Source organism: Rhinolophus sinicus, chromosome 3, assembly GCF_057876585.1.
Source record: "Rhinolophus sinicus isolate RSI-liver-muscle chromosome 3, RSI-T2T, whole genome shotgun sequence".
NCBI lineage: Eukaryota > Metazoa > Chordata > Mammalia > Chiroptera > Rhinolophidae > Rhinolophus > Rhinolophus sinicus.
The window spans coordinates 136,950,104-136,966,517 of NC_142503.1; the positions used below are offsets into that span (position 1 = coordinate 136,950,104).

Sequence of the window (16,414 nt, forward strand, 5' to 3'; positions counted from 1 at the left end):
TTTGCTTTCGATATAAATATCAAAGTCCCTGTAGACTAATAAATATGCTAGAGTTTGATCTATAGCTTAATGGGTTCAACTGAAATCTTACTTGAAGTAATCACTGATATTTTTATTTTAAATAAATAAGTATTGAACGAAATAATATTAATCTATGTATTGAAACCTGTACGTCAATACTGTGAAATTGCTGCTTTGAAAAAAAATCATCACCTAGGAATATATAAGCAGAAATACTAATTCTATACTACTCCAAAGTTTGTCAGGTCTTTGTATATTATCCCACCTCCATAAAGTGGGGAAAATCTTCATTCTCAATTTACTGAACACATATTTTGTGAATACTTACTATGTGCCAGGCTTTATGCGGAATGCTGGGGATAACATAGGAGGACTGACCCATTAAGTTAAAGAATTGAGGCCAGTAGCAAAGATGTATTGAAGACTAAGTAAGTGCTAGTCACTGCTCTAAGAACTTCAGATATTTTATCTCATTTTATCCTTAAAACATGCCTATGAGGTGGATAGTATTATTACCCCTTTGAACAGATGAGGAAACTAGCACAGAGAGTCAGTGTGATTTGCCTAAGATCACATTCAGTGTGGTGAGCAGAGTCCTGTTTTGAACCCATGACTTCAGAGTTTAGGTTTCTAATCACTATGCTTGGGACTAAAGAATCTAAAATTGTATTTAGATTCCAATTTGGGCTCGATGGAAAACCGAATAAATTAAAATACTTCATCTACTTAGAAATGCATCGATGCACTCACAAGACCATTAGGGAAATTGCCAGTGGACAGAAATTATTAATAAAAGGAAACAACAAACCAGAACAGGAACCTTATGAAATCCTTAAAGCAGCTGCCCTGGTTGGGGGTGGGGGCAGGAGCAACAAACAGACGCGAATGAGGATGTGCTGACGTCAGACAGCTGTGGGCGTAGGCTTCACACCCATGCAGGGGTCAGAAAGGAGGCCCTGGACCCATGCAACACAGGGAGATGAAAAGGAACCTTCCCTCTCCTGCTCCATAAAGTGAGATCTCACTGTGCATCCACAGTGAGAGGGTGGACCAGGAAAACACATCTATCCAAAAGCACCGAGTAAGAATAAAAAACATGTCTGGGTTACAAGTGGGAAAAAGACTGCCTTGAGAATTTCCAAGCACAGGTTATGCTTCCTGTAGGTTTGGATTCCAATTTATATTACTCATGTGTTCTGGGATGCTCAAAGCTGAAAAATTAGAGAGAGAGAGAGAGAGAGAGAGAGAGAGAGATCGTTCATGCCCGTGATATCTCTGAGGCATCTGGTAGAAGCAAACAGAAATCCGCTCTGGAAAATAGTGTCAAATCAGCCTCCATAAAACTCCCAAAATTAAAGCTTACATTCTAAAAGTTCAAAAGCCAGGAACATAGGACCAACAATAAGCATAAATCACAATATACAAAAGAACTTAAGACATTAAAATGCAGATAAAGATAATCATAAATATTTTAATTGGTATTTAGAAAAATATGAGATCAAGACACTGGAAAGAACAGATGGATTAAAAATAAACTAAAAAGAACTCTCAAAAATTAAAAATATATCTTTAAATTTAAATTTCATTGGATGAAAAAGCAGATTTGACATAGAATAAGAAGTAATTCAAAAATTAGAAAATATATGTTAAAATTTTCTCAGGATGACGCACAGAGAAATAAATGAATAGAAAATATTAAAAAGAAGAGACATGAAAGATAGAAGGAAAATGTTCACCAGACATTTAATATGATTTCCAAGATAACAGAATAGAAAAAAAATGTAGGCAGCATTTGAAACATGTGAAAACACAAAGGCTGAGAATTTTTCAAATTAAATGAAACACACTAATTCTTACACTGAAGAAATGCGAGTCTCCAGAAGGATAAATTAAATAAATCCATATGTAGGTGTGTCATGGTAGATACAAAGACAAAGAGAAAACAAAGCAACCAGAGAAAAATATCTAAATTAGACAAACCATACTGGAATGAATATCGGGTTTACAAAAGAGGCCACAAGCACCTAAATGTAAAACATGAAACTATAAAACTTTCAGAAATAAAAACATATGAGAAAATCTTTGGGACCTTGAGTTAGACAAAGAATTCTTAGATACAACAACAAAATATAATCTTCAAAAGGAAAAAATTGATAAATTGCACTTAACGAAATTAAAAACACTCTTCCAAAGTCACAGTTAAAAGAATGAAAAGTCAAGCTCCGGGACTGGGAAAAAATATTTGCAAATCATATAGCTGACAAAAGACTATCTGGACTATATAAAGAATTCTCAAAAGTCAACAATAAGAAAACAAACACAATTTTAAAAAACATTAGGCAAAAAATTTGAACATACACTTTCTAAAAAAGGTATGTGGACTGCGAATAAGCACATGAAAACATATTCAACATTAGTAGTCACCAGGGAAATGCGAGTTAAAACCACAGTGAGCTAATATTATATACCTATTAGAACAGCTTTTTTAAAAAACTGACAATATCAACTGCTGGTGAGGATGCAGCTGGAACTTTCATACGTTACTGGTGGGAACAGAAAACAGTGTGACAGTTTCTCAGAGTTAAACATGCACTTACCATACAAGCCAGTAACTCCACTCCTAGGTATTTACCCAAGAGAAATAAAAACATGTTTTACACTCCCTGCCCAAAAAATACAGTATACAAATATTTATAGCAGCTTTATTCATAATCACCAAAAACCCGCAAACAACCCAATGTTTCTCAACAGGGGAATGGATAAACAAACTGTGGTACACCCATACAATGGAATACTACTCAGCAATAAAAAAGAGTGAACTACTGACACACGCAACAACATGGATGAGTCTCAAACACATTGTGCCAGTAGACAAAAGCCAGGCTCAAAATCTATATACTTTCTAATTCCATTCACATGACCTTCTGGAAAAGGAAAAATGATGGGAACAGAGAACAGATTGGGAGTTTCCAGGGATTAAGAGTAGGGGAGATTGTTTACAAAGGAGTAGCAGGAAGGAATTTTTGAGGGGCAATTAAACTGTTCTATATCTTGTGACGGTATCACTCTTAATATTTGCGAAGCTTGAAACTATACACCAAAAAAGAGTGACTTTTACAGTATGTAAAATTATTAAATTAGAAACAAAAAAAGTCAATGAGATACGATGTTCATAGAGAGGAAGATTTAACATCATAAGTTAGAAATTCTTTCTAAATTAATCTATAAATCCAAAGCAATGTCAATCAAAACCAATTTTGATTTTGTCAATCAAAATCAATTGCTAGAGGTCAGGATAAGGCGTTTAAATCATTTCTAAACAGCAAAGTACCTTGAAGGATGCTGGCTCCGGCGAGAGCACCTCCAAAGAAGCATTTGAACCTCTGCTCTCAGGACGTGTTCTTGAATTTGAGGCTGGTTTTGAAATTCCATCTAAGTTTCCCTTTATAATATCCATTGATATTCTGAAACAAACAAGCAAAAAATTTTAAAGCAAGTTATGACATGTATTGAAATGTTTCACTACCGTTAATATGCAATTAATTCAGAGACTTTGTTATAAAGACTTATGTTGCTACCAAAGTCACACTGCCCCGATTTCATCCGTGGGTCATTAAATTGTATGTCACTGTAGGTGGAAAAGAAGCTGCCTAGGAGGTTCGATTCCGAAAGTGGCTAAAAAAGAATGCAGAAATGAGGGCCATCTTGATGGCTTCCTATGCCTCTAACGGAAACATTTACTGTGTCCTTTGACTGAGAAGAACTCATGGAGCATCAAACCTCTCAATCACGGTTCAGGCTTTGTTGTAATGATTAGGTAAGGCCTGCTTTTGCTTTCCTTATTCCAGCCTTTCTCATTCTAGCTCAGCCTGGTTTCTCCTCTCAGCTCTGATTTCTCCTCTCCTCCCTGGTACCACATTTTCAAGGAGTACCTATCTCCAGGTCACTGATCTTTTTCTATCAACCCTCCCCTACTAAAACCCATGATTCTACTTCTGCCCTCTGAAACAACAGAGAACAAAAACGTACTTTCTCTCCTAGGGGACAGATTTTCATTATCTGTATACCCATCACCAATCTCTTCAACTATTTTTCGTGTGACGCCATCCACAGGCCTCTCGTCCCTCTGGCTGCTCTACTCCCAGTGCTGCTTTCAGAAGCAGGCAATATGAGGCAGGGTGGTTTAACCCAGTGGGAGAACTCAGGCATTACAGACACATTGATCCTTTCAAACTGGGCCCTTGATCAGGACCATTCCAGATTTGTTTCGTAATGTGGGGTATCATGCATGCTGAGTAAAATGAAAGAAAGAGGAAGAATTCCAGATTTTGTCTTCCCAATACTTAGCTTTATATGTGAATGGATATCTTCAACCAAATCCTTTCCTAAATTCCTATCAACTATGAACTAAACCACTTCTCTCATAACAGAATGAAGAAAGCCAATTGCCTCTGGCCTAGCAAGTGAAACAATGTCCTTTTCTTACTCTCCAAAATGACTCATTTCTCTTTCTTGTTTTGAACAGTGTAGTCACAGTACAGGGAAGTTTTGGATGCAGGCAGAAGCACAAACATAAACAACCTGGTTCTCCTCCAAGCACACAGAGGGATCATTTGATTTGGCCTCCAACCATTCAGTGCACCAAAGCCGATGCTTCAGGGTCCACTACGTCAACTCTTTCCATCTCAGCAAATGAAAAAGGCATTGAGCTCAACATTATTCAAATTCTGCAAAAGACTCACTCAGGAAGCTACTGACGTTATTATTGTGGGATGACGGATCACCCTGGCCTGTCACATCACAATCATAAAGCATAAGTCACCGAAAGGCCAAATGTCTTGTAAATGCCCTAAGCAGGTTATCAGAGGAGGCTTACTACAGCTAACCAAGGGATCAGCGAGACAGAAATATGTGTGGAGCCAGTAGAATACGTGTCAGTAAAGGGAGAGGCCCAGGGAACCATCAGTGACATGGATCAGCTAAAAGCCTCCAGAAATCTTTCAGTTTGCTTTAGAAATAGGTTTGTTCTATTATGTTTGCTCCTGAAAATAATAAGTTAAATAAAATACAAGGTGAGTGGGGATGCAACTGACAATCTTATGAATTGGGCCATACAGAAAAAAGTATGGACAAAGGGCACTGAATTCAGATCTTATAGATGTTTTTGAGTGTTTGAGAAGAAATATCAATACCCACATAGAAATTCCACAATAAAAACAAAGCAATGTACATGAAAGCAATCAAATGATAAGAAAATACTTTAGCACTTAACATTGATTTAACCAAATAGTGTGCCTTAATTATACTGAGTGTATGTGGGGAGAAGCATGTAAAAGGAGAGGTAGGATAAGAAATCCTATCTGCCATAATAGGAAATCAAAGAGAATGTCTAAAAATTGGAAAAGCCAAAAAATAGTTAAATAAGCATATTTATAAGTTCAGATGGTTACCCTTGGAGAATGAGACAAGAGATTGCTTTTTTTTCCATTGTAATCCAAATGTTATACTACCATTTGCCATTTTTGACTATGTTACTTTAATAAAAGTGAAACCTAATTTTAAAAATAATAAATATAAAATATGAAATCTCCAAGGAAACATAAAGATAACTTACATAATAATGAGGTTAATGACTTACTAAGCATGACACTAATAAGCATAAATCAAAAAGGAAGAGACATAGATTTTGATTACATAACATTTAATGCTTGAGTGTCAAAAAAAAACCTCTAAATTAAATTAAAAGGCACCTGAGAAACTGGGAAAAATATATGCAATACAGATGATACACAAAAGGTTAATAAATTTACATATTTAAAGAGCTCTTACCAATCAATTAGAAGAAACATTCCAATAAAAAACTGGCTAAGGGCATAAATAAGGGGAAAAGGAAAGGAAGGAAGAAAGACAAATGGTCAGTATCTTCTAAAGGAAAAAAAAGTCCAATTTCTCTCATTAAAGAATCACACAGAACGGGACCTGAAAGATGATCTCAAGTCAAGGAAGTAACACAGGTGGGATCTGGATTGGTACATTCATGGATGTCCTTTTTTTTTAACCTTTTGCTTGTCTGTATTTCTGGTTTTCTATTAAGCATATCTTGAGTTCATAATTAAAGGATTTAATTATTTTAGAAAATTTTTTAGACTACATTAAAGTGTATTCAAAATAAATAAAAATAACTCAATATTCACCACCCTGAGATAAACATTGTTGTCACATTTTTTTGCCATTTCTTCTCAATGTCTTTCAACAAAATTGGACTCATATATTTCTCACTTAACATTACATGAGTATTTTCTTATTACATCAAAAATACTCCAAAAACAGAATATTATTTACTTCATGATATTCCATTAATTAGATGGATATATGACCAGATTCTAAATTGTAATAAATCACTACTAACATGTACCAAATTTTTTAACATTCATTTCAAACAAGATTAAAGTTTTTCATACAGGCTTGTGAAAAATGCAACCATCATGGATGATTAAAACCAAAATGGGGACACATGGCTGCTGTAATTTGATATTTTTGGATGAATGGCAGACGCAAAAGAAAGCAAATATTCCTTTGTTTCGTAATAATGAATAGTCAACCCAAAGGAAAACAAGTGACATCACATTTATTTTCATGATTTTAATGTCTAAAAATTATTGTATGGTAGATTTTTTTATTTTATATATTTGTTTATTATGTAAGAAATACTTGCCCATGTGGGGGGAGGGAGTCAAATAGTACAGAAGGATGTAAAGGTTTTCAAAGCCAAAATTCCCTTCACCCCAAAAACCACTGTTAAAAGATTTTTGTAGGTCTCATTTTTTAAGCATATGCAAACTTGATATCCTTTATATCTACTTACTCCTCCCGAACACAAACACAAACAAATGTCGTGGTGCTTTGCAACTTGTTTTTTCGCACTTAATATATTTTGGAGATTTTTCTATGTCACCACATACAAATACACTTCGTGCTTTCAAATGATGGCATAGTTTTCCACGGCATAGATGTAGTATTTTTTAATCAGCTTTTAGGTTGTATATGGAGTATTTGCTATTAACAGCAATACAAATAATTACTCAAAATGGATCACAGACCTAAAAATAAAACTTAAAACTATAAAATCTCTATAAAATATGTGTGAATTTGGGTTAGGCAAAGGATTTTCAGATACAACATCAAAAGCATGATTGTAAAATAAAATATTGATAAAATGAAATGCATCAAAATTTAAAACTTCCACTCTTCAAAAGACATTGTTAAGAAAAGGAAAACAAAACCCAAATATTGGGAGAAAATATTTGCAAAACACATACTTGACAAAGGACTTGTATCCGGAATACGTAAAGAAATATTAAGACTCAAGAAAACAAAAGATTTGAACAGACACATCACCAAAGATATGTGGATGGCAAACCAGCACATGAGAAGATATTTAACATCATTAGTCATCGAAGAAGTGTGAATTAAAACTACAATGAGAGCATGGGATGGCCTGATGGCTTAGTTGGTTAGAGCGGGAGCTCTGAACAACAGGGTTGCCCCAGTTCGATTCCCACATGGGCCAGTGAGCTGCACCCTCCACAACTAGATTGAAGGACAACGACTTGGAGCTGATGGGCCCTGGAGAAACACACTGTTCCCCAATATTCCCCAACAGAAAAAACATCAATGAGATACAACTATACATTTAAATAGTGAAAAATATTTTTTTAAAAAAACAACTAACAATACCAAGTGCTGACAAAGTTGGGGAGCAACTGGAAGTTTCATATATGTCCTGTGAGGATGGAAAATGGGACAGCCATGTTGCAAACTCCTTGGCAGTTTATATAAACATACACTTCCCATATGACTCCACAATCTCATTCCTAGCTATTTATTCAAGAAATGAAAACCTGTATTCACACAATAACCTGTACATGAATATTTATAGAACCTTCATTAATAATTGCCAAAAACTGGAAACAATCCAAACTGGATCCACTCAACCAGGGAATGGATAAGCAAACTCTTGTACATCCATACAATGGAATACTACTCAGCAATATAACGGAACAAACAACTGATACATAACATGGATGAATCTCAGTTGCATTATGCTAAATTTAAAGAAGCCAGATTCAAAAGGCTCCATGGTGTTTGCTTCCAATTATATGACATTCTGGAATAAACAAAACTACAGGGACAGAAAATTGATGAGTGGTTGCCAGGGCTGGGAGTGGGGAGGTGTTAATTACAAAAAGGGCTGGGGGAAATGATGAAATAGTTCTGTATCTTGATTGTGGTGGTAATTGTGTAACTGTATGCATTTGTCAAAGCTCATAGAATTGCACACTGAGAGGGTGAATTTTACCGTATGTAAAGTATACCTCAATTTTAACTTAATCTCTTTTGCAAATCTTTGTTCAGTTGTGTTCATATATCCAGAGGATAAATTAGAATTGCTAAGTCAAAGAACACTTGCGCTTCAAATTCTGGTAGTCCGCCAAATTGCCCTCCAAAATGACTGTACCAAATTACACTACTACCAACAAGGTATGATGAGATGAAAGTGTCCGTTTCCCCACATTGGACTGTGGTCAATCTGGTTCATGTCAAAACTTTTTCATCTTTGTCAATCTGGTAAATGTCAAAAGGTATCTAGAGTTTGATTTAAATTTCTTTAATTACAAGAGAAGTTGAGCCTCTAGTCAAATGTTTACTGGCCACCTTTTATTTTTGTTTTTTCCCTGAAATACCAATTTGCATCTTCTGCCATTTGTAGTCTATTTCAAACGTCTGGTGATTGACTTTTAACATAAATTCTAGGATGTTAGGCACCCAGGCCTGGACTGGCTGAGCCCGCCCCCAGGTACCGCCCCCGCCCTCCCATTGGCCCTGCCTCTCTCCCTAACAGCCAGTCTCTGGGCCCAGCAGCCTAACACGACTCCGCCCCGCTCACTCATTGGCTTGTCGCACGGCTATCGAGCTTGGCTCTTAGTCTGTGCAATTCCTCACCTTACCTGCGGAAACTGAGGGATGTAGTCAGCAGTCGTCAGAGCACTGTCGGCTCAGAAACGCACCAATGACACTCGCCTCGTCACCCACCGTCCCCCAAAGAGGAGGGGTCTTTCCTGCTACCACAGCTACACTGGAAGTAGAAGGAGCTACGGATCTAAAGCTCTCCTGCTTCCGAGAACGCCGTTCCCCTGGCAACCAGAAGCCCCGCGATTCCAGTCTCGCGATAAAAAAAAAAAAAGGCCTGTACCATCCAAAACTGAGACGTGGGGGGCAGGGGCAGCGAGGAACTGATGAAACCCCGGGAGCTGGGGCTGCCCAGTGGTCTCCTCCATGTTCCCAGGGGATGGTATGGGCGAGGAATGGTTTGTTCGTGTTTAGATTGAACTAGGAAGGAGGATGCTTGTATGGCTCCGTCCCTCACTATTAATGTGGGGCCCTGCAGGTCCGCTACCCTCTCTGGGCTCAGTTTCCTCCTCCATACAATGAGGATGATAATTCCTTCCTTACAAGATTGTTGTGCAGCTGAAAAGATGTATGCGAAGTTCTTGGTAAAGTTTGGATGCCGCATAAATTAAAAGTAGTGGTTTTACACAAATTGGGCTATAGTCCAAAAAGGGTAATATTTGCTATATGTGGTGTCTCTAATTCTCAGTGCATGAAGACTATTGCGTCCCCAAACTGATTTTCTTCATTCCCAGTACCATGAAATACCTGCTTTTTCCCACCGGTCCTAAATGACGATGCCCCCTGTTTTCTCTCAGACGTCCAGCCCTACCACCTCTCCCTGGTGGACTTTGCTCGCCAGCCTCACTGCTCGCTTTGTTAGTGTTCCTACGCAGGAATTTATTCCCAACGCCTCTCAGGAAATTTATGTTTTTCCAAATTAAAAAAGGGAAAAAAAATCAGTCGAGAAATCAGGAAAACGGGAGAAAGCATTCTGATTGTCCTATGAGGATTAAACATTAGCAATCAACATAGAGATGCTACTGACGATATCCGCTGATGTCAAGTCAAAAGCAAGAGCAGGAAACGCTGACACTTTGAGTCAGAAGCTGAGGTCAACATTCCAGGAACTGAGCTAAAAGCACCTGGGAGGGATGAGGTCACAAAGTGATTGGTCAGTCTTGCTTGGAGCTGGTGCCATGTTGTACACATGTGTTCCTGGCCCTGTCTGCTGCTAACAGGGAGTCATTCTTACAAATGAAATATTAAGTTGCTAACCATTGTATATTTTATACAAATTCTATGAGTGGTGTTCCAAGAAATAACAAGTTTGATTCAAAATAACTCCTTAAATTGCCAGTTTCCATCCCATGATTCTATGAAGTGGGGTTAACCTGGCTTGGAGATTTGTATGTTACATCATTCAAATGGTACCCAATAATGTTCTCTGTGTTCTCCCATATTTGAATATTTGCTATAGGCTACCGTTCTTGTAAACACTTCTAAATTTAATAGTTCTTATTTCTTAAGCAAGTGCTTCCGACAATCCTCGTTGCAAGTAAATAATATGAAGAAGATTGGAAGTATTTTAAGAATAACGTAAGATTTTGATAACTCCTGGCAGTTTTCATTCTTCTTTCTGCCTCCCATAAATTAATATCTGTTGGGAATTTGGAAACACTATTCCTTGTTGTTTCTCCAGTATGAATACCTTCCCCCCCCCCCTCCCAGTACACACACACACACACACTTACCCCAGCCTGCTACTTCCTCTGCCTGGAATTCAGTTCTTGCTTCCTCTCTTCCCTCAGGTGTCTGCTTCCTCAGGCAATCTTTCCTGACCTCCCTATATGAAATAATCCCTCCCCATATCTGTACTCCTTATCCTCTGTTCCCTTGACTCTTTTTTATATATATATATAAGGAGGAGAAATACCATTGTTCAGATTCTGATACTAAATAGCTGGATGATCTTGGGTAAATCCATAAGCTTTAGTGGGCCATAATTGCCTCATTTGAAAACTGAGGTTGAACTAGTTTTGCAGTTTTTAACTCGACTACATTACAATCACCTGGGGAGGTTTCATAAACTACTGATGCCAGGGCTGTATCTGAGAGCAAATGAACTTAAAACTCGATGGCTTCCCAAACTTGAATTGCAGATAAATCACCTGGGGATCTTCTTAAAATGCTGATTCAGTGTCAGGTGGGACCGAAGAGTCTAACAGGCTCCCAGGTGATGGACGCCAATGCTTCTGATCCACTGCTCACTCTTTTAGTAGCTACCGGTAGTGATCAGATAATCTCCAAATGCCCAAGCAATTCTAATATTCCATGAATAAAGGCCACTCCTCCCATTTTTATTTTTGGCAATTAATGATGCTCATTAAGAAAACAAATTTCAGATTTCTTGGAGATGTGGAGCGAAAACAACTTAAAAAAAAAAAGAAAGCAAAGCTATCACCAGTGCCCATGATTAACTGGCAGTTTACACATTTTTTAACTGTTGCTTTTAAAATATAGGCAACATAAGATACATATAAAGCAAGCGAGAAGAAAATTCAAGTTCAATAGTAACTTAGTGTCTCTTCACTATTTGTAACCTTTCCAAACTAAGTCCCCATTGATTACATTTTGCATAAAACTTATCTTGAATTGTTTTCTGTCATTCTCACTTTGTTTATCTCCTGCTGCTTCCATTTTGCACACTGCTGAGATGTCATATGCCTTGACAGCAAACTTTAATAAACTGCATTTGTTGTGCTTTAGTACACAAAAAATTGTGTCTTTGTTTTTAATTTCCTGAAATACTTCTATGTCGGCTATTGCAGGTAACACCCTCGAAACAATTCACATTCAAATATGAGTCAGAGAGCATCATATTTTCATGCTGTTTTCTGAAATTCTGTGTTCAAAAACCCCAAGCATATTCTAGGAAGTATTGTGCCTTTCACAATAATTCATAAAGATTTCTTCTACAGTCAAGATATTTTAAGCTAAAATTTTCCTGGTCTCATTCCTGGTTGGGGACATATGGCAGTGTTGGTTTTTGTTTTTGTTTTCAATCTCTCTCTACTCTTGACATTCTCCTTCTGAGTGGAGTCAGATTTTGAATGAATGAGAGAGAGCCCACATTGTATTCCATCTGGGTTCCAACTACCGTTCTAGTCTTGTTGCCCCAATTTCCTTTTTCTCACCATAAGCTTCAGCCAAATGCAACAACGTACTAGAAAAACCTCCTTAAGCCTCATATCATAGATTCTACAAACTAGATTAAATCGCCATTTCTTTTGAAGGTGTCATGCGGGAGACCCTGCTAGCTGCGCCATTTGTCATGCAAGGCGTCCGGCGGGGTCTCTGCTCCCGCTCCCCACACACAAGAACGCAGGATATGGTGAGGCCAAAAAGGAACACCCACGGAGCCATAGGCAGGGGAGTCATACCACTATATTCTCTCTGGTGGCACTATACTCTCACTGGAGGCTGGGTCCACACTGTCTGCAAACCGCCATCCACGCTTGCCAGCCCAGCCGCCATCTTCTTGCTAGCCCCCGTTCTTTTCTCTCCTTTTCCTGCTAGCGTAGCCACAGCAGTTATATTAGTGGCCAATGGCTCACTGGTTACAGCTGACGGCCAACTAGCCACAGCTGATGGCCATGCAATCACAGTTGATGGCCATTTACTACCTGAGCCAGGCACCTGTCTATGTGAGGCCGAGAGCCTGGAAACTACTTTCTGGGGCTCTGCCCCCACAGAAGGGCAGTTAAAAGCGTGTGCCACTGGACAGTTCCCACCTCCTGCAAGTCTATGGATTCGTGTTATTTAAAAAGAACATTTACAAAGTGTTTAGGACATGCCTTAGATACATCATTTCACTTCACTTTATAATAGCCTATGAGGTGGCACTATTATTATCCAGATTTATAGTTAAGAAGCAGAACACAAACGGGTTAAGTAATTTTTCCTGGAGCTAACTGGCACCAGGATTCCAACCCAGGTTCCAAAGATTGCTCTCTTCACCTCCTCCTGGACTGAATTCAAGAAAAGAGGTTATTTGTATCCACTAGATGGTGCTGACTGTCTTCTGTTATAAAACAAAACTGCAGATGCTCTTTCAGAAACTCCCTTTCCTTGGATTTTAGGTGTGATTCAAGAAACCACTGAAGTGAAATATACTGTATATTTGAATCGTGCTTGGGTACATCTTTAAATAGCTATCCAAATAGGAAAAGTGAAAATGGGATCTCAAAAAAACAGAATGGATTTTTTTAAAATATTTTAGTACATACTATAAATATCTAATTTCAAATACTATTGGTGACTCTGAGAGAATGAAGCCCTCACACATTTGAATTTATAGAAAATCTGCAGACTTAAAAAGAAGTCTGTTTTATTTCATTTCCCCCTTTTATACCAAGTATGCACCCCCTCCCAGACCTCCCAACCCTGCTTGGTCACAATACCACGCCACCCATGTAATCAAGAGTCATGAACAGGGAAGTAAATAAAGGTTTAAAGAACAAAAATCAGTTTCTGGCACAGGTAATCCTCTTTATTCAAATAAAATGCACTTTTAAGTGTAGTACGTGTTTAAGTACTTTTTTAGTACATTTTGTAGTACTTAAAAGCTATAAAATAAATCTGCTAAAAATGGGTTCTCAGATTTTGTTGTTTATAAGGATCATTTCAGGTGTTGTTTGAAATGTTAATTTTAGTCCCTATTGATTGATTTAGTTGGGCTAGGGTCCAGCCCAGGAATCTGTATTTTCACAGTAGTTTGGTGACACTGGTGCGATAGAACCATAAGCGTGCTTTTAAAAACACTGACTTCAAATTGTGTTTCAACGGGTAAATAGTGATGAAGTCACTGCTCCAAGTGGCACCTCTGAGACCCCTGGAGCTGTGAACCCAGGGACTCTGACCAGAGACTTCCTGTACCTCCTTTGTAAATAAATAGTAAACTAGAAACTGAAAAATGTTCTCCCTTCCTACTTCCTGATTCTGAACCCTTTCCTTCCTCTTCCTACCTATTGTGGAGTGCTACATAGAATCAAGTGGTAGTCCGAGGAAGTCCCCATTTTAAAAATCAAGGTGGAAGAAAAGCTTGCTGCTTCTCAATATCTGTTAGTTCAAACACATAATGATACCTTTTGAATTTTGTAAGTAAAAGGAGTTAACCTTGTTTAACTTGTTCAAGTGATATGAACACCCGTGTGGGGGAAAAAACAGCTGTGTCTGGAGGCTGTGGAGACATAAAAATCAGCACACACACACACACACACACACACACACACACACACACACACACACAGAGTGCAGATATATGTTTATGGCCCAGAAAGTTAATAGAGGCTTGTTTTTACAAAGATAGTGAAGTAAATCAAAGAAAATGGGGATGTCTTTTAAAATCCAGAGGTTTTGTGGGTTTGTTTGTTTTGTTTTGTTGGTCATCTCAGTTCAGCCCTCAAGAGATCATCTCTGCCAAGTGATTCATTCTCACCAGAAAGGGAGAAATCTGTCTCCTCTTTTCTCAGAGGAGAAACAGTAACGGACTGCTTAAACTCTCGTTATATTGCTGGCTCCAAACTTTGGTCACCTGCAGCAATTCTGGGCCTGTAAAGAATTAAAGAGTTTCTGGAAGTTTCCCGAAGCTAGCTGCAGTTTCCATTGCTAGATAGATGCCAGTTGCGATTATGAGGTTCTACTCCTGGCATTTCACCCCTGCCAAGGGAATGGACGAAACACCGCTTGTGGATAAATACTGCTGTGAATAATGGCTGAAGAGGAGTTTAATAATTTCACTGCAACAATCAAGCTAGGACTGCAACCCATAGTTTCTGAACACTGTCCATGCTTTGAATGTCACGCTTCATGCTTCACTCCACTAGCAAGCTTGTCTTTGATTCCAAACCATAACTTCTGTATCCAGCCTAGGTCTCTGATCCTGTATGGGGTTGTTTGTTTGTTTGTTTGTTTGTTTGTTTGTTTGTTTTAAATCGGTCTCTGGATCTATGTACTAAAATGCATTTTTAGTATATAAATCTTTATTATTATATAAACCTTAATTTATTTTAACACAAAATAAAAGAAGTTAAAGCAATTCACATAGCATATTAGAAATGTATTCAAAACAAACAACAGGTCTTAAGCAGCAATGTAGAGAAATTATTTTTTTCAGAGTTAAATGCAGAGAAAGAATAAATGGGTCTACAACCACCAGGGGTGTTTTTCAGTCCACAGTCAGGCTGCCATCCTTACTCACTTCTTAGCATCTGGCTCACTCCTTATACATCTTTTCTTCTTAATTCAAATTCAAAGTAATATTTCTTTCTGAACGTACGTGTTTAGTTGACTAGGAACTAGTCATCATTTTGATGACTTTGGCTTTCTTGTATAAATCCTTCTTATTTGATTATCCAAACTCCTTATTTAACAGAGGCTGATTTATTTTCCCTTCATTTTATGCTAACAAACTGGAATTAATATTCTAATTTGGCTCAAAATGTGTTATGTAACTCATACGATGACACACAAAACCATTTTAAATGATGTATTAAATTTAAATGCACCCCTGGTTTCTCATCTGGTTTCTGCTAAGCACCAACCTGGGCCTCTTAACCTTTCTCTTAACCTTTCTCAACCTGTTTCTTCATCTAGTGAAATAAGGCACGGACTGGAAGAAGGTTTCTACACTTTCAACTCTGAGACTCTGTAATCATCTGATTTAAGCAAGCAGGGCTCTCTTTGGAAATGACCCGCTTATGTATCCCAGCCTGTACCTTGACAATATTCATACGAGCATAAAAAGCACCTGCTCAACAGTCTGGGCAGCAAGAATTGCCCGTTTCGAAACATCGGGCAATGGTAACAGCCATCTGTGTTGTCCTCTGCAAGCTACAAACAAAGAATTAAACAGAGCCAAACCACAATTCGTGTCCCCTGTTTCTATAGCATTTTATGCAGTAGAATGAAATGAAAATTGGTTTCGGTTTTATGAGATTTAGGTTTGTATCCCCCTCTATTGTTGATTCTAAAAGAAGCTGCTTCACTTCTCCAGGCTTCCATTCACCAGCCCTCTTAAACAATGGGAAGATAACTCCTAAGTACTTTTTCTTACTTTGTAAAGAAATTAAAATGTTCTTGAGATTCTATATTGAATAGTTTTCAAAATGTAATGGTTTTTTCAATGAGTACTTTTATTTCAAATAAAAGCAGCACTCTATGCTGGAGAATGAAAAAAATGTGGTTCAATTCACATCTGACATCCATTAAATGATCATTTGTGTTATATTTTTTGCCACAGATAACTTGGCATTTTTTGTGAAAATTGCCAACTACCTTTTCTTTCTTTCTTTGTTTTTTTCTTTTTTTTAAGGAGGGCGCAGCTTACAGTGGCCCATGTGGGGATAGAACCAGCAACCTTGGTGTTATTAGCACCACGCTC

General features: G+C 37.9%; 1 protein-coding gene across 3 annotated transcripts in view; it reads right to left on the reverse strand.

The window, feature by feature from the left end:
• The window catches only part of FSIP1 (fibrous sheath interacting protein 1), a 166,082-nt gene extending 154,418 nt beyond the window's left edge, over window positions 1-11,664 (reverse strand). For 2 of the 3 annotated variants that reach the window (XM_019725567.3, XM_074327919.2), the window contains exons 1-2: window positions 9,030-11,664; window positions 3,353-3,485 (exon numbers count right to left, since the gene is read on the reverse strand). In XM_019725567.3, the coding sequence (XP_019581126.3) occupies window positions 3,353-3,478 (126 nt within the window). In that variant the 5' untranslated portion in view covers window positions 3,479-3,485; window positions 9,030-11,664. Of the gene's footprint in view, window positions 1-3,352; window positions 3,486-5,850; window positions 5,889-9,029 lie in introns of those variants that run through there. The other variant, XM_088797135.1, reaches the window with a different exon arrangement.
• Between the last annotated feature and the right edge of the window lie 4,750 nt (window positions 11,665-16,414).